An 18599-nucleotide genomic window follows, 5' to 3' on the forward strand; every position below is an offset into this window, starting at 1 on the left:
AGTTTACCATATATTTCTCTGTTTTCTTCATTAACTAGGTGGGGGGGACATTAGAGAAGGAAAAGTGGAAAAGAGAGAATATAGTGTATACTATACCTAGAGAAATTTAAATAGATTTGGAGAGTTGTAATACCTCTAGTTTTAAACAGATTGTCTTCCTGATACACAGCGTGAAGGGGAGAGGGGTGACTGTGTGCCTGTGTGTGGAGGGAGGAGGTGTGGGGGGGCAGTTGTGAGAGCAAAAAAAGCCCCTGCCCTTGCATAAGAGTGAAACATTCCTCTAAAACACAAACAGCTAAAGAAAACCTACAGTTGAACTGGTAGCACGACTAGTCAGTGCTGACTATGAGTTTGTGATTTCCTTCATCCATTCAAAAAAACTAAATCTGTAAGAACTAAATTCTTATAGATTTTTTTTTTCTGTAACACTTGCTAGTGTGATACATTTCAGTAAATGTTCCTCATCTGTACGTGTATTTCTTAAGAATATGTTGCAGGCACTAAGCGGGCCTTGGTGAGGCTTTTCATATTTAACGTTCACTTTTTTCCAAAAATAAAATCTGATTAAAAGTTAATCTGTGTATTTTTATTTTCTTAAATAGTCCGACTTATAACATTGGTTAAGTTGACCTAAAAATAGCATACTCACTACACAACAATGTTCCAAGAGGTGCTCACAACATGAGGAAATGTTTTGATACCTTTAAAATTATCTACAGGTTTTGTTCCTTGGTTCTAATGGTGCTTTTTCCTTCCATCCAGTAACTTACACACTTGTCTTAAGTTTGTTCACCAACAAAATATAATACACCTCTAGTTGTTGAGGGTTCCATTACTAAAGCTTATAAATGATCAATGTGAAGCTTCATGTATTACAATATTTAATACAATTAGTATCATTTATTTAGATTTGATGTTTTGATATGTGCAGCTGGATTTCTATCGATTCTATCAAGTGATGGTCTGTGTAAATATTTATGAAATTCAGGTTTTGTATAGTTTTTTTTTTTTTTTTTCTTTTGGTGTTTGTTGCACAAAACACCAAACACCATGCAACATGTTTGATATGCTGCATATCAAACACAAATTCAATATCAGTGAATCTGTGTTTATTTCTTAAATACCCGTTCTCAGAGACTTGGTTACATCTTCTATCCGATCCCAAATTAAAGGCAATTATTGACAAGCTGCACAGGTTGGGAAGTGTTGGACTGGTGCTCCTGCCACAAAAAAAAAAGTCATCATTAAGTCACAAGTCATCCAGAATTGTTCAAATAAATAATAATAAAAATGTAAAAAAAAAAAAACACTGCGGGAAAAACTGATAGAAAAATTTTTTATGATTTATTGAACTCAAAAATAGCATTAAATTCCACTTAAACATTCATTAAACGTAAATAACTACAACATTACACTGAAATTATCACCAAGCACATTTAAAACCACCCACTGATGCAACGGATCTGTTCAAAGAAAAAGCAGCAAGTATTTAAAAGGAGTCGTCCAAACAAAAACATTCCATGCAAAAAAATATATATTTTTTTTTAATCCTGGTGTTCTCAAATTTCTTAAGTTTTACCTGATTCAAATTCTCTGACAAGAATCACTTTAAAGGCCTGTTCTTTTCTCAATATTAGTTAAATAAACAAAACAAAAGAACCCACATGCAAATAAATGTGGCTTCACTTCAGACAATGGAAGACAAGTACTAGCACCGCTTGGCACTTAGCCTGGGAAGCTGTCTCTTGTCTTTTTGGCATGTTTTAAAGGAACAGTTTGGAATTTTTGAAGTTTAGCTGTGGTAGCAGTCTAACTCTCGTGGCATCTTCACTTATGGTAAATCAAACAGAGGCAGATTTACATCTTAAAACTCCTCCAGTCTAAGAAGCACTGCAGCTATTGGTCCGAACAGGGAAGGGGTGTCCCGATCCGATATCGATTCCATATCAGCCAAAAAGTATCAGATTATATCAGCCTGCATCTAAGATCTCTGATATAAAACCTCTACTCCCGCACTGCGCTCCAGCATTTAGTCTGGCCCAGCATTTCTATCCAGCAGCACTTGTATCCCTCACACAGACCCATTGGTTAATAATAATTGTTCTTATACTGATTGTTTTTGACTCCCCTCCCCCCCTCAAGTATCACTTGATCAAGCCTCTTCTAATATTTCTACAAAATAACACTCTACAAAATAAGTATTAAAAGTACATATGATTAATGCCAATATCGTACTGGGTAAATATCGTATTGGCTAATACCTAAAGCCTCAATATTGGTATCGCATCAGGAAGTGAAAAAATTGCACCTACCCAAAAGAAATGAGTGTAAAAATGAATAAGCAAAAGATCATTTAAGCCACTACTATGTTCCGACTAACCAAAAGAGTTAACTACTGCCAGTAAGAAATTAGATGCTAATAAACTTTAAACCAAAACTCACTTCCAAAATCTCAAACCATTCCTTTAAGTACTGTTTTTCTGCTACTGGGGAAGTTTCTCAGACTTAAAAACTTTTCTTAAATGTACTGGTAGATGGAGAAAAAAAAAAAAAAAGAAAGTACAGTAGCAGGTGCCAATCTCAAGAGCGGGGAAGGAGGATGATTCCAACGATTACAGCTGAGCGTAGTTGCGTAAAGTAATCAGCACAATGTCACTTTCAAGTGTAGGCACTCGTGGCTCGTCAACAGTGCACAGCGAACAGCAGTCGGGTTGGTGGGGGAAAAATAATAATAGTTTCAGCAGAAATGAGAATTCCTCCCAAAGCCAGGTTGCTCTTCTTAAGGTCTTCTGGCTGTTGCATGACTACAAAAAGAGTGTTAAAGCCTCACAAACAGATATGCTGGGAACAATGGACAATAACTACCAACAAAAAAATAAAACAAAAAAACTGGAACTCTTTGGTGCTCAGTGTCCAAAGAACCGTTGGCATCGTTTCCCCATTGAGTTCCTAATGACGCCAGTAAAACAAAAACAGACATCATAGATGGAGTGTTGTAGTACGACTGGAGCCCGTAAGGTACAACACACTCCTGCAGCGTATTGTATGGCTGTTCAGAAGTCCTTCGCTTTCAGCCGCTGGTCCCCATTCGGCCCTCGCCCGCCCGGAAACGGACCAGGCAGGGGGCCGGGCTCCCTGCCTAGATGCATCCGCAAACTGGAGAAGCCCCGACCTAATCCCTCCTTTACATGTTAATCAGTATATCCTGACTATTGTTATCATAACTCCATTAGTCTTAACTCTACAGATGATGCTCAAATTTAAATATTCCTATGTACCTTTTAATTTTTTTTAATATATTTTAAAAGAGAGAAAAAAAAAAAATCACAGCATAGACGCAGTTTTTGCCTGAATATATTCTGGAAAATTATATTTTCATGAGAACTGCACAGTAATCTGGGTCTCTCCTGGCTTGCATATACAGGTAAATTAGCATGCTGTGATGGAGATGATGAGTTTTAAATAGTTTTCTGAAAAAAAAAAAGTTTAGTGTTCCATAAACGGAACATGTTTGTAGGAGGGGGTGGAGCACTGGAGACGCAGAGCGCTGATCATCAAGTCTCGGCTTATCGACTGCAAGGACGATGTTAGTCGGCTCCCTTTTCTCTGCTGAGAGAGACCTGAGACGGTCCCAACAGTTCTTTTTTTTTTATTTGTTTGTTTCTGAACTTTTGATGGGAGTGCTGCTGATGCGAGCGAGTAGTAATCCACAGAGGTTATAGGAGATATGCCTTATATGAACGCACCCAGACCAACTCGTGTGCATCTGCCTTTCTGGTGTTGAGTTTGGGGCGTAATCCGAGAAGGCGGATGACATAAGAAACATTGTTCTCTGAAGGAGTTCCAGTTGTTAAATGTTTGTAATAAACACTAGAACCTCTAAAGGGATGTTGTTGTTTTTTCTTTTTAATTTGAGCTTATTGAATGATGAACCCAGGCTGCGGGGCCAAACGAGGCGGGGGCCTCTGAGGCAGAGCAGGAGGGTACTGAGAGATATAGGGGCTGGGGTATCCGGTAGAGACGCTGGGGAAGGACTGCCCTGTTCTGGGAGGGATGGGTGGGTACTGCGATGGCGGGCAGAAGAAAGGAGACTGGGGGGTAGTGGTTGGAGTTGGGCTTAGAACGGGAGGGGGCTGGGATGGAGGGGCGGGAGGTTTCCTTCTGGGCTGGGCAACCGGAGAGGAGTTGCTGCTGTTGCCGTCGGCGAGGAGGGACGACACAGCGGGCACGTCCTGAAGTCGGGAGGAGGGGACGGCAGCAGCCTGTGAGAGGAGGTGCTGGCCCTTCTGCACCATCTCCTGCAGCTTCTCAATCTTCACCCGTCTCAGGTGGGCCAGCTTCCTTTTGTTCTGGTAGGAATCGACAAAGGCGTCCAGGGTCATGTCGCCGTCCAGGAAAGAGTCGGCCATGTTCTGCAGACACAAATGGTAAATGAACTCAATGTTTTGCAGTCACAAATGGATTTACACACCAATAAATTGTTAGGCGACTTATGGTTAAGTGCCTAAGTGATGACCTCAAACAACACTTAAAAAACCCGGTTTTCAAAACACCCAATCTGCCAACAGTGACAACAAAAGGATAGATTTCATCGAATCCTTTAAAACAAATAAAAGCAGGATGATAGTTTCAGTAAGTTATATAAAGGTTGATTTCATACATGGCAAAGGTGGAGCACTTTTTAAAAAAAAGGTAATCACACAGTTACATCCTGTTGAAATGATAACTGAGTTAATATGCACTTACAGTTCTCTGCCACTAGGTGGCTGTTTGTTTTCATGCCCTTAAACTGCTTAAACATTTAGAAACTAGCAACCTCATTGTAAACCTTACTCTCCAAAGGCTTTAGTCTATAGCAGATGACATGCACACTGCAAAAACACAAAATCTTAACAAGTGTTTTTGGTCTTGTTGCTAGTCCAAATATCTTAGTAAACTTTAAACGAGAGAAAAACAAAGTAATTTTTCAACATGAAATAGGAGCTACTTTTAAGTCAGTAATTCCTTAATATTTATAAAAAGTACTAGTTCCACTGGCAGAATATTTTGCTTGTAACATGGGAAACGTCTTGCTATAAATTAAATTATCCGATGATGGAGCTAGTACTTTTTCATCTATACAAAGGAATTATTGAATTAAAACATGCTCTTATATCTTGCAAGTTAGTTTTGTCTTATTTCAACTGTACTACGTTTGCATTAGGAACTAGGCCAAAATTACTCGGTACGATTTTGTGTTTTTGCAGAGTAGTGGGTTGAAATTCTCAACTGTTAACGAAAACACAATTCACATTTCCAAGTAGTCAACTTCACAGCAGCGGGAGGTTTTGAACAGGAACTGCAGAAGTGTTACTGCAGCAGACTAAAGTGTGATTCTTGAGTTAGTCAAGGCTCACTGCTGCCCATCCAGGCTTTTAGATTTGAACAATGAAAATGTTCAAGGCAGAGAAAAGAGAAACGAGCAGAGAGGAATGCATGTGAATCACCGACTCGGGATGGATGACGTCATCCATGGAGGGAGCAGCAGAATGCTTACCTCTGTCTCTTCTTCTATTTTGGCTCCCTCTGCCTGCAGCAGGGCCAGCAGAATGTCCAGGGAGGTGGCTCCTGACTTGTGGTCTGTTAAACGAGAGAGAACAAACAAAAACAGAAATATAAGGATTATGGGGAGGAGCAAAACGAACAAATGCCTACAGGCAGTCACATGTTTAACTAAAGCTGCAGGCGGTATCTTTTATAAACTGTTTTTTTATATATATTTTTGTTAGAACTGTCACCATGTCCTGACAGTATATTATTCTGAGAGTAGGAAAAAAAGCTCTTCTGCCTTCTCTCTACAGTCCTATTGCCATCTGCATATACACAAGGATGATTGACCGCGCCCAGTCCCTCTTCCTGTCTCTGATTGGTTGTTTCTAAATGAATGGGGGCTTTCTGCAGATTGCAGTAGGACCATAAGGAGCTGGATTTATTTCAGACTCTAATGTCTCATGATACACTGTCAGACATAGTGATAAATGTAAAAAAAATAATTTATTAAAGTTACATACCACAGGTTTAATGAACGCTTGATGGGTTTTATTGTGATAACGTGTATATAGCTTAAGTGAAAACAAGTCATGTTTTGCAGTTTTTTCAGCCAAGTCTCAAGTGAAGTCACAATGCATCAAAGTTCAAAGTCGAGTCAAAAGTCAAGACATGCGAGCCCCGAGTCGAGTCCAAGTCCTAAGCTTTTAATCTCCTGTCTGAAACTAATCTATTGACAAAATTTCACTTAATGACAAAATTATTAGGAGATTTATTAATCATTTTTTAAAATGTTTGTTTGCCAGAACAACGACACAAGAGGAATGGAACTTGAGGGGGGGAAAAAATGAAACAGGTTTCTATACAAAACAAATGATCTCCATGTTAATCAGGTGAAAGACCAAGTAAAGTCCAAATTATTTTTTGTGATTTTAATCAAGTGTGAAAGTCATTAAATTTGTTCCTGGAGTCTGACTTGATTCCAGGTCCCATAGCTCAAGTCCACACCTTTAGTAAACGCCCCATTCCAGTCACAGTGTTCTTATTTAGCGTTTGCACACGCCGTAGAGCAATTCCACACAGTGGACCAAATACGGTACAATTCCTCAATACCAAGTTGTTTCCAAAACAATAAGAGCAGTGCTGAGAATGTTTTTACTTTATGAATTGAATTGGTGTTAACAAATCATGGTCCAGAGACCAACCAGTCATGATGCCTTTCTGTTTGCTGCGACTTAAAGTCGAGTGAATCTCTGTTGGTGTCACAGTTGTGTTGTTTCTGAAAACAGGAGTGTAAGTAGAGGCTTCAATAGCACACACACACACACACACACACACACACAAACACCAATGAGACAGTAATAATTAGTGATCTCCACAGCAGAGCAGTGAACTTGCAGACATTCCAACAAGACTGAGCCTCTCTATAGTGGATCTCTAATTATACACTAGGCTCTAGTCAAACCTGATGTGCTATTCTGACTATCAAGGCCTGCAAATCGAGGCAACATGCATGCAGTCTGATCCATTTGTGCACGAGAGCCAGACAAAGCTTGATTTTGTTAATAACATTGAATAATACAGGAGATGCACCATATATTATGCCACAAATGTTGATGTGAACATCACTTTCATAAAACTCATCCAGACTTTTGAATGCAGAAGAGGACACACTGGTTCAGAGGAGACTAAAATACTGTCAAATTGTAATATATTCCTTTTGCTCTCAACTTTGCGCTCACTTTGAAATGCTTTGCTGCTGAAATGTGCTATACAAATAAAATTTGATTGATTGATTGAACTAGAAAAACAAACAACAAAAAAAAAAATACAACCAAGACGTCTTGATGCCGGTAATGTTACAATGACAAAAATATAACAAATCCAAATTACAATGATTAACCCATTTTGTGTTGATCCGTCCAATTAAATACTCTGTGGTTGTAAGTAGGCCTGTCAATTGTCCCAGAAAGGATTGTGATAAATGATAATATTGTTGTTTGGAGACCATTTTCAACTAATATATTGATAGTGGCATAGCCCAGGTTTGCCCTCTCAAAGACCAATAAACTTACATTTTATAAAGAACTCGCCACAGAACCGGAAGACATTTTAAACATGCAAAATAAAAACAACAACCAAAACAATAAGTGGAAATGGAAAAAAAACAAAAAAAACAAGCCATTTACAACCGAATCCTTAAATAAAATGTTATGTTTAGCCAGTTGGGCAGAGTCTCACAGCAGCAGCTGTCATCACTGGACACAAATAATGTTACCCAAAATACTAGAAGTCATAGAGTTCAGCTAATAAAGAGAGGAAAGAAAAAAATTATCACAATAGATGGAAGCGGAGATGTAAGGAGCTATTTAAAAAGACCATGTATTTTCTGTGACCTGTCTAGATATGAGGTTGATAGGTGGAGCAAGACAATGCAGCACTGCAAAGTTACTTTATCTTTTTCCCTTGTTAATTTTGACCTGTGTTTGTTTTGACACGTGTTGGATTTGGAAAATGGAATTAAAGAATCATTAATAAGGCAAAGATCTGGAGAATGTGCATCAAAAACTTCTGTTTGTGGCCAGCATAAAATGTCAACTCTAAAAGGTCAGCTAAAATGTTTTGCGGTGCCTGCCCCCTCACCACAGGGTGAGATACTAATATAACTAATCAAATAAGACAGGAAGACTTCTTATATCTAAAACAGAAAAACTGTTCTTTTAAGGTCGATGTTTTACAAAATGTAAAGACTAAAAATCGGCAACAAAATTCTGATTGCCGCATCTCTAGTGCGAACAAAGCTAAGTATTACAAATGAAGTTTATTCAGCTTTTCAATGTCTAATTTCTGGGGGATTTCTAACATTTGTGAAAGTACTTTAATGGTAATTTTTTTTAAAACCAATATAGCCAATAAATCAAAAATATATTCATTCCAAAATTTACTTTAGATCAAAAATGAATTCATTTATTCTAAAGTCTACCTTTCCCTTTTGAATATTACAGCAGTGAAAACCCAAACCTAAAGGATCATTTAAGGCGTATTGTAGTCATTCTGCTAAATCAACACATTGCTCTTTGGATCCATGTAAATATTGTCAGAATCAGAATTCCTTTTAATGTCACTGTGCAAAGGAGGAGAATAACATTTAAGAAAATAGAAACTCTCAAATGGAGTGCAAATAAATAAATAAATCTATTTCAATAAATATAAAAATGTAGTAGAAATACTAATAAATAAATGAAGTTCAGGATTGGGACGAATTTGCGGCATTCGGGTCAACAACATCTCTTGTAGAAATAGTTTTTTTAGTCCTCTCTCCTTTTAAGTGTTTCTGCACTGTCAGGCAAACAATATAAATAAGAAATTGTCCTCAATGTTTTTCCTGGTGAAATAAAAGGCTCAACTGGCCAACCAATGAATCCCTTCCTATCCAACCAGGAATTTTGTGTGTTACATAAGCTGCCAGCTGCATGCACAATTCATGCCAACAGGTGTCACTACATCTTAGCAAATTTACTAATTTAAGAAAAAAGTACAAATCATAAACTACTGGTCAAGTGCTCCAAAACAAACAAAAAAATGGTAGAATCCTCCTCAGACACAATTTACTTGAACAAGCCTGTTTTCTGAACCGTATCGACACAGTGGAGGACCAAGCGTGTTCAATCTGGCTGAACTGAGCTCTGTTTATTTCTAAATATAGAAATAACATGGTGTTCCACCTGTAAAAGACAAACAATGAAGTAGCGGCGTAGCCGAATGCGTCACCCGCAGGTTAATAAGCCTGCAGAACTGGCTCGCACAGTGACTTCGCAAGATCACAAGATCGGTGGTGGAAAATAGAGGAGAAGCCGAGCATTACTCATTAACTTCACGTTAAAGCAGGAGCACAGCCAGCCATGTGCTATGTTACAACAAAACACAAACTGCTTACCGGTTGGCTTTCAAATATGAGGAAGGAAACAGTTTTTTAAAGTAGGAAACCAGGAACAATCCAGACTTCCTCTGCATTTTACTCTATGAACTGTCACCGTCAAGAACGCCATGCTTTCTTCCTACAGGTTGAAGCTTTTAAGAGGTAGCCACCATTCTTTTATTGTCCAGAGAACAAACTTTTGTCTGAACAAAGACAAAAAAAAAAAAGAAAGTCTAGCTTGGAGATTACAAAAGGGACATTTTTGACGTGACTCCACATTAAACAGGGGGTTTTTGGCTCAACTCAGAAGAAGTCTCCCACTCCCTTTTCTCCACTTTTTCCAAGTCTCCAGGCTGGCAGCCCCTCCATCCCCCCACAAAGCCTGGCTGGGAGGACAATGGTAGACTGAGGGGAATGCTACAGGACACTGAAGGGTGGAAAGGTCTTTGACAGCAGGACAGAAAGAGGCGAAGCCAAACGCCCGACTGTATGCAAACAGCAACACAACCGGCTACTGTACTGTACGCTGGACGCTTTTCTGGGTCAAACAGCTACTTTCCTTCAGTTCTATCCACAGCTGCTCAACAGCAAATCCACAACTAGGACGGCTATTGCCCAGCAGGAGGTGGGTGGGACGGAGGGAGGGGGAAGGGCAGAGGGACAGTAGGTAACCTACATTTTATGAAAGCCATCACTTGCTGTCATCAGACAGAAACAGTGCTGCATTAGTCTATTAAAAATGTAGACCACCAGCTTTGAAAGATTAAAAAAATAATAATAATAAAGAAATGCTCAAGACGGTTAAAATGGCTGTCACATTTATATACACAAACTAGAAATTCTATTACAGACTTCAGTAAGGTTTCAAAAGGTTTGATGGCTTAAAGCTGAAGAATGCAACTTTTATCAAAAATATGGATCTTTTTTTACATATTTGCTGAAACTGTCACCAACTCTGGTGAAAAACAATGAAGTTTGTCACCAGTTTGCTGATCTGATCTCTGAATCAGAGCAGCACTCAGATTGACCAGAACTCATGTGGCTGCAGGAGGCTCGAATAGGAAATGAGGGAACTGGTTAAACAGGTTCCGAGTTATGAGAAATGTCAACAAAATAAATACGAAGAAAAGAACTGAAGTTCTTCTGGGTTCACCTACCGTTTATGAAAAGTTCCCTTTTAAAGAACAACTGAGGATGACGTCATGCCACGTCTTACTGAAGCGGCGAACACAAGCATCGTCTTTAAATGAGTAATTAGAGAACAGAGAGAAAAAATATCGATTTTAATTGGCTGATTCTTTAATCGTATGTTGCCCCAACTAGAAAAACCTGAAACTTTCATGATCAGTTTTTTTGACAACTGGTTTGATAACAGTGGTAATATTTTTATCTGCATTCCTACTTCACCGACAATTCACTGCAGTTTCAAGGTATTAACTAAATGAGTGAAGCCAACAGACATGACAGAGGTTTGCCAGTCACTCTGCTGGCTTAGAGGTCTTTATGTTTGTAAATGAATTATACCTGAAATTGAATCCAATTCTGACATCAGTGTCTTGTGATAAATATTATAAATATAAGTGAAACCAGTGGAAATGAGTCAAAAAAGTTGTTTTTGACCAGAAACATCTGGGTTTTTAGCTTCATCAGCCCGTTTCCTATTTGGCTAATGGACTGTAACAAAACATCATAACATTGCCTGGAATAAGTTGTTATTGTGGGGAGAATCCAAGGCTGCGTTTCCATTGTCCTTAAGATTGTGCAAATTAGAGGTATGAAAATTAATTTGCTTAATGGAAACATGCCAATTTTGAAAAAAACAATTTTATTAATAAAATGTTTTTGCAGAAGGATGAAGTGGCTTTTCAGCTGCATAAAAATCAGTGTATTTCAAAAAAGTGCAATGGAAACACTTTTTTCGCACCACAGGAGTCACATGATCAACAACTGGATGATTCTACTGATGGAAATGACAAGCAAGAAACAGGAAGTGGTAGGAGAATGATAGTGTAGCGCGTTTCTTAATGACTTATCGCGTGAACAAACGTATTCACATACGATTCTTAATTTTGTTTCTTATTCAATGGAAACACCGCAATTGCAAAACTGTGGCAGTTTTCGACATTAGCGGAATACTGGTGATGTTTTGTGCACATTTGTAATGGAAACACAGCTAATGCTAGCCATTTCTAGTATCACTAAGGAGTGTAAGACAGAATACAGAGGAAGGCCATTTAACATGAAACTGTTTCGTCAACAACAAGTTGGGACATGTCTGTGATTCACTGAGGCCAGGATAGAGCATGAGGGATTAGAAAATAATATACGGTAACAAGAAAACTAAACGGAGTTTGTTGTTTTATTTGATCTTTTTGAGTTCGCAATATTTCTCTGAATGGAACGTGCTGGAGTTTGAAATGTAGAATGTTTGAAACATTCACACATGGATTAAACATCTATTTTTTAATTTTAATGGCTGAAGGAGATGATTGGCATGCTTCAAGATCAGCACTCTGGCTGTTTTTATTGACACTTTTCAGGATGAAGTGGGTCAAGCAGTATATTGACAACAAGCAGAAAACTTTTCACCACAGCACAAGCTTTGAGTTTTATAATTGGAAAATCCAACTGGCAGACATTGGTTGATTTAGCTCCTGATACCATAGATTATAATCCACATTTAAACAAACATCAAACTTTACTTAAAATAACTGATTAAGCACTTAGAAAACTGAGTGTAAGTCTCTCTAAAGTGCAGTTGAAGCTTCTGCTCTACAGTTGGATAAGGTTTTTTCCTTTCAAAAGAACATTGATCCAATAGTCCCGATAAACCCAGAGGATTGGAACAGACTGCACTGTGTTTCTAAACCCAGTCCATGACACTACATGGACGAGAAAGATGGGAATAAAAGCTAAAGCCATGCTGCTTTAATGCATCGTTGAAGTATCAGTTTCCTATGACTTCATTTGTGAGTGTGTTCAAATGTCTAAAGAAGCGAGTGGCATTAAAAATTCAAGTCCCCGGTATAAAACCAATCAATAAAGAATGGGTTCCCAGTATTTTCTGTGCATGCGGCTACCATACCTAGCCTGGACTTGCGGAGCTGATAGGACTCAAAGCTCTCCTGAAGGCAACTGTAGCTCTTAGTGAGCTGCTCCTTCTTGTGCTCCAGCTGGGGCTGCAGGGTCAGGTTCTGTTCGGCCAGGGTTCGGTTATTGGCCAGGGTCTTCTCCTTGTTCTGCTGGACCTCCTGCACCTGCAACAGACACCAAACACGTCAGAGGATTACCTGGATACAGAGGTGACCGATGCCGATTGGCATCGACTAATACTGGCCTCACACATAATGAAAGCCCCAAAACGAGAATGAATGAAGCAACATGAATGTTTTTTGGGGGTTTTTTTTCCTACCAAAGGAGAACAAGTCGAACTGTCACAACAACAACACATTTTGCTGGACAATAAATTGGCCCAGAAATGATTGTGATAAACGATGATATTGTCCCTTTGAGATCATTTTCAACAAATATGAAGATGATGGCATAATAATGGAAGTTTGCCTTCTCAAAGACCAATACACTTTAATTTTGTACAGAATGCTTCACACTGCAACTGGAAGATTTTTTAAACATCCAAAATAAAAACGCACCCAAACAAAAAGGCACTGAACGATCACACACAAAGTTTGAGTTCGGGTTTGGCTTCCATTGATCTATACTTGATTTACCTCCGTAGAGTCTTTTTTTTTCTTTAACTTTGCTTCTAGTTGGGACTAAAATCTTTTTGCAGTATGTGTGATCGTTAATGCTGGATTTGTAATATCTATTACAATGCATGAAATTGAATACTTTATTTCTTTTGCAATCCCCATTCACACACATTTCTGTTTTTTTGTTTGTTTGTTTTTTTTTTAATTAAACAAACCCTGACAGCATGTTTGACCAGTTCAAAAACTGAAAATGCATTTTTGGAAAGAAAGTCATGAATGGTGCAGAAAAGCCAGTTATTGACCCTACAGGGGTCAATAACTTTTGTTTGTGTGTTAAAATCAATAATTTATTAACGTTGATGAAAATACACTAGTTCCACTAGCAGATCATCTCACCCACAACATGGGAAAAATGTCTTGTTATAAGTGAAATAATCTGCCAATGGAACCACTTTTTTTCTCTTTAATACAAGTTTTTATATTTATATTTGCGCACATTTGGAATGGAAAGGCAGCAAGTGCAACACTTCCACAGGGTCAAGGGTCTCAAAGACGGAACTACCATGAAAACAGCTTCAGGGTCGATGCTTTTCAACTTCTTTATTGTTATTATGACCCAGATATTAAATTCTCAACTCAATCACAATGTATTAGCACCCTGCTTCCTGAATGGTGCCTACACTCTGATAAAGGTTCTCCAGAAAGTCCTACTCTGTCTTAATGTGCTGATGAATTGAGCACTTTGGTTTAATGTGAATTTAAACTGAAACTATCAAGACAAATTTGGCAAAGAAACAGTGATAACAGATTAAAAAAAAAAAACTATCACGCTTCTTATCAAATGACTCATTTCACACATCCACTCAGCACGTCAGATGGACAAATATAACTGGGACCGAGTAGGAAATCTGTTATATAAAGCGACACCTCGGCCCTTGCGAAGCCTTCTGAGGCTGTCATGCAGGAAAAGCAGCTCAAAATGATTTTCTAACTTTGCCCCAGCACATCCTGAGGCAACTCCTTCTCTTTCTCGCTGTACAATGAGTGGCAATTGAAAAAAAAAATCTTTAAGCCATCTGGAGCGTTGAGGTTGCTCTGTCTGTGATTGTTTGCAGGGGGAAATTTTCTGTAAGGTTTCTTACCGTCTATAAAGTACAACTATTCGGAGCACTTTCCTGTATCGACCACAGAGCTCCACTTGTGAGCGGTTGGGTAAGAGTGTGTTGCTGATGTTCAGCGTATGTTAGGGTGACACTATGGCAACAATATGGCAGACAGGAGGGCGAGAACGTTTCCAAACTATCAGCACCGCAAAAGCAAAGCCACCACAACAGCAAAGTTTACATGCACGGCAATCCTTGATCATAATAAAGAAGAAAAAACTTGGGAACAAAACGAATTCACCCGATTGTCGTGTGTTTACACGCACCAGCTTCATACGTTAGCGTCGAGCACAGTCATGTCAGTTTACCACTTTCTGAATGACACAAACACAACAAGTGTGTACATGCCCGCCGTTCGGTTAACAAGTTCATTCCGAAAGAACTGAATCCCATCAGAATATTCTGATTGGAGCGCTGACGTGACATGCTCCGACAGAAGCTGAAGTCTTAGGGATTCAGCTTCTGCCTATTGGTTGGTTAGCGTTACAAAGCTTAGCTCTATTATCGTTTATTGTGTTTCACAGTAGTCAGTCCCAGAGATGTGTTATCCATTTTCCAAAAAACGACCCACGCACCCGTTCCTAGAGCATTCTGGAATAATATTTAGTTTTTAGGATCTTTATTTCCAAACGACACCCACATTTGGTTTCTGTCTTCCTTCCTTCTGTACGACCACACACACCGCCAAATAAAAATGCTTCAGTACAAACCGAACTGAGAAACCAAAGTTATGAAGTGTGAAGCCCAAACAAATCAAATTGTCTCAGAAATAAACTAGTTGTCCAACAGTGGCGCCCCTAACTTTATGAAAAGTACAGCTGACCATCTGCAATGTCCCAGCGCTAAACAATCTGCTGTAAATAATCACTGCTGAGTTATATCAGCAGTTTACTTTTATAATTTAAATTAATAGAAGTGATTAGATGATGGAAAAAAGTATTATGTTAATATTTGGGGAATATATTGTAAAACTGTGGTGTTTAAGACAGCCTGGGTGATGTTGTAAAGATTAATACACAAACTTTAACTGGAACTAGAGCAAATAAATGAGGCTTACATGACCAAGTTTTACAGCTTAATATGTGTCAGCCAGTCAAAGTTCACCTCCAGAAGAAGCGGCACACTGTACCTGAAACTTATGCACTAACTGCAAAGCAGAGTTGTGCAATACACATATATTAAAAAAATAAAATAAAGCTACATTGAAGCTAAACAAATTCACAAGATGTTGATTTGCATTATTCAAAGGGGAGCAAATGCTGGAGTCTGACGATGTTTGAGTTCAGTTTATGACCGCCGCACTTTAGACTCTACTTCCCACCGATCTCAGGTTTCTGTGGTTGCCTTTTGACACCCGGCGTCTTTGTTCTGATCCGGAATGCCGGTAAGATTCCATCCTGTTCCCGGACAGCTCCACCTTTGACTCAGGCACCTCGCTAATCCTCTTCCATGATCGTATAAACTAACCTGAGTCAACAGGTGATGCGTCACTGCACAGAACAGTCGCCCCCCCCCCGCCCTCACCTCACCTGCAACCTGTGGGATGAGGAAAACAAAACTATGGCGACAAACGTGTTGGGTGTGGATGTTAAGCAGCAGGAGCGACGGGGGAGAAAATTGATAAAAACAGCGTTCACTGGTGTTTCTAAAAGAAGACGCACCATGCTGTGATCCTATAAGCTCCATCAGTTCTACAAGCAGCTAAAGGAGCGGAATCCATTAGCATGTTTTCTGACGGCAAGCCACCACCATCACTGCAAAGTAAGATCAAGTTAACAGTGCCAGGGAGAAACCCCGAGCGCCATGACAACAGACGAGTCAAATTCCTGTGCCCTGACGATGTGCGTTTGGTGAAGTCTGAGGGGGCAGTGAGTGGGGGAGAAGTTTGGGGGGTGGACATGTTTAGGCTTCACTGGTAGACCCAACAAGAGTTGGAGGCACTGTCATAAGGTTTTGTGAAACACCAGCAGCCTCCGCTCAGGCTGATGGTAAAGCCCAAGACGGAATCGAACCATTTAGGAAACCAGACGGAACACTAAGATGCACAAATGTGACAAAGCTAAACTAAAAATAAATAAACTCCTCCTTTTATTACAGTAAATATCTGCCTGAGGGTAAACCTTCCCGGTGACTCCAGCTGGTAACGGCTTTGTGGATGGAAAAAACAAGGCGAGGCTGTTGATACTAGGAAGTAGACCATAAATGAGAGCATCTGATTTCAGAGTTCAGGTATGAACTAAATAGCTGTATAAAGAGCCATAATCTGGAGGTGAATGTCGCTAAATAAACGTGCTAAATAAATAATAAAGGCTCATTTAGAGACAATTAGAAACAAATACAAGGAAAATATACAGATATTTAAAATATTAAGCCATGTGGATATAAGAAATCCTTCGTTAAATAAATACAGGTTGAAATTAATGTTAAAAATGTGCAGTCACATTATGCAAATATAAAATTTTTAAATATAATGCTCTTCGGTTTCTGTGCAACGGTCCATTTAAATATGGGGAATATACTCTTGTCGAGATTTATGGTCTTAACACTTTTTCTCCTCGTTTGGTTTAAAGTTCTTCATGCACGTACCTGTCAATTTATCGCAAACCTTAGTTTTTTCATTTTAAAAGCAGTTGGGTAACGTTAGCTACTTTTCGCTTTCAAATTTTTCATAAATATTGCGATTTTCTCAGTTATCACACTGCAAGAATCTCATAATGACTTAAGCCTGCAGTAGGCCAGGAGGTCATTTAAACCTGAACTGATTGGTTGGTCAGCACTGCTACATGTAGCTTCAGGCCAACAGAGAGAGTTAAACTACAGGCTCTGTAATCTTAACTTTACTCACTACTGGGTCTGCACAATATATTCCAAGTATCTTGTTTTATATTGTTGTATTGATTTAAATATTTAGATTTGCATTATTTAAAAATATATATATACTTATCTCACTACTAATAAGTGAGATAAATATGATGGACCGCAGCACTTGAGCTGCACATAGAATATGTAAAACATCTTAAACATAGAAATAAAAATGTTGGTATTCATTTCCTGATCAATTCCAGCTTGAATTATGCATTCCACATTTTTAAACAATTACACATTTCATCCAGTTACATTCAAATGATCGCTTGTTTGTATCCGTTTAGTGGATTTTGGCCCTTTGTTTCTGTGTGAACAATAAGCAGTGAAGGGAGTCGACCATGCTCCGCTGTCCGCTTATCGAACAGCAAAAGTAGATTTTGAGTTTTATTTTTCTTTAAACGACGAGAGTCAGTTTGTGTTGTGAGGCCGTCCAGTCCTGACGCGCCGCAGAGACGGATTAAAGGCTGATCAGTCGTGTTTCCCCACAGTATCGGTGTACCTGCACGAATCAAGCCGCCTCTGATTGGCTCATGTGTGACCCAAGTTAATCACGACGACATGTAGCTGACACTACTTCGAAGCCATGCTATCCTTTTAACGTGATTAAACGCGAACTGGCCTGACCATTTACTAAGAGAAAAATAATTTCTCATAAACATTACATGGCTTCTCGGGAAGCTGTGCTCAGTGAGAGGAATGTTGTTTGAGGCAAACTGTGAATGATCACTGTTAAAACTTAAACAATGCTTCCCTCAGTCAGCACCAAGGGTAACAATTTCACTACCCTTGTTTTTTTTCTTAACTCTGTAGACCTTTTTTTTTTTTTTACACTAGTTACATATTTATACTTGGACTCAAACTGTAATTTCAAGCCATTTCCGTCACTGTACCGAGCCTATGTCGGGAAAAGCACAACAAAGGCTCGACAGGAAGGAGGAGGAAAAAAAACTGTGACCGAGAGAAAAAAAGGAATGAAGAGCTAACATTGCAACAACGAGTGGTTTTAACTAACCTCATCCGTCTCCTGGACCATTTTTAAGAGTTTTTCGTCGTCCTCTAGAAATTCATTAAGCCGAGTCATCGTGTAGCCGCCGAACTTGGTGGAAAAGCTGGACATTTTGGCTCTTGTTGTGTTTCTTCTCGCCTGTGCTCCCTCTTCTCGCCTCGCTCAGATTGTGACAGCTGACTGCGCTTCCTTAACAGGAAGTAGAGTACAGGCCCCGTGATGCCTTCACGTGTGCTCAGAAAAACGAGGAACAACCGGACTGAGAGCAAAGCCTGAAACTTCCCGAGCAGCGAAGAATGAATGAATGAATGGCATTCTGATTCCATCCATCCATCCATTTTCTGTTCACCCTTGTCCCTAATGGGGTCGGGAGGGTTGCTGGTGCCTATCTCCAGCTACGTTCCGGGCGA

At 39.2% G+C, this 18599-nt stretch overlaps 1 protein-coding gene across 1 annotated transcript; it reads right to left on the reverse strand.

The window, feature by feature from the left end:
* Nucleotides 1-1322: 1322 nt before the first annotated feature.
* On the reverse strand, nucleotides 1323-18392 carry vps37ba (VPS37B subunit of ESCRT-I a). Its single transcript, XM_028033320.1, has 4 exons — nucleotides 18196-18392; nucleotides 12531-12702; nucleotides 5537-5619; nucleotides 1323-4412 (listed from the first exon to the last, which is right to left on the reverse strand). The coding sequence occupies exons 1-4, from the start codon at nucleotides 18298-18300 to the stop codon at nucleotides 3918-3920; spliced, it is 855 nt and encodes a 284-aa protein (XP_027889121.1). The 5' UTR covers nucleotides 18301-18392; the 3' UTR covers nucleotides 1323-3917.
* Between the last annotated feature and the right edge of the window lie 207 nt (nucleotides 18393-18599).

This window comes from Xiphophorus couchianus, chromosome 12 (genome assembly GCF_001444195.1).
Source record: "Xiphophorus couchianus chromosome 12, X_couchianus-1.0, whole genome shotgun sequence".
Taxonomy (NCBI): Eukaryota; Metazoa; Chordata; class Actinopteri; order Cyprinodontiformes; family Poeciliidae; genus Xiphophorus; species Xiphophorus couchianus.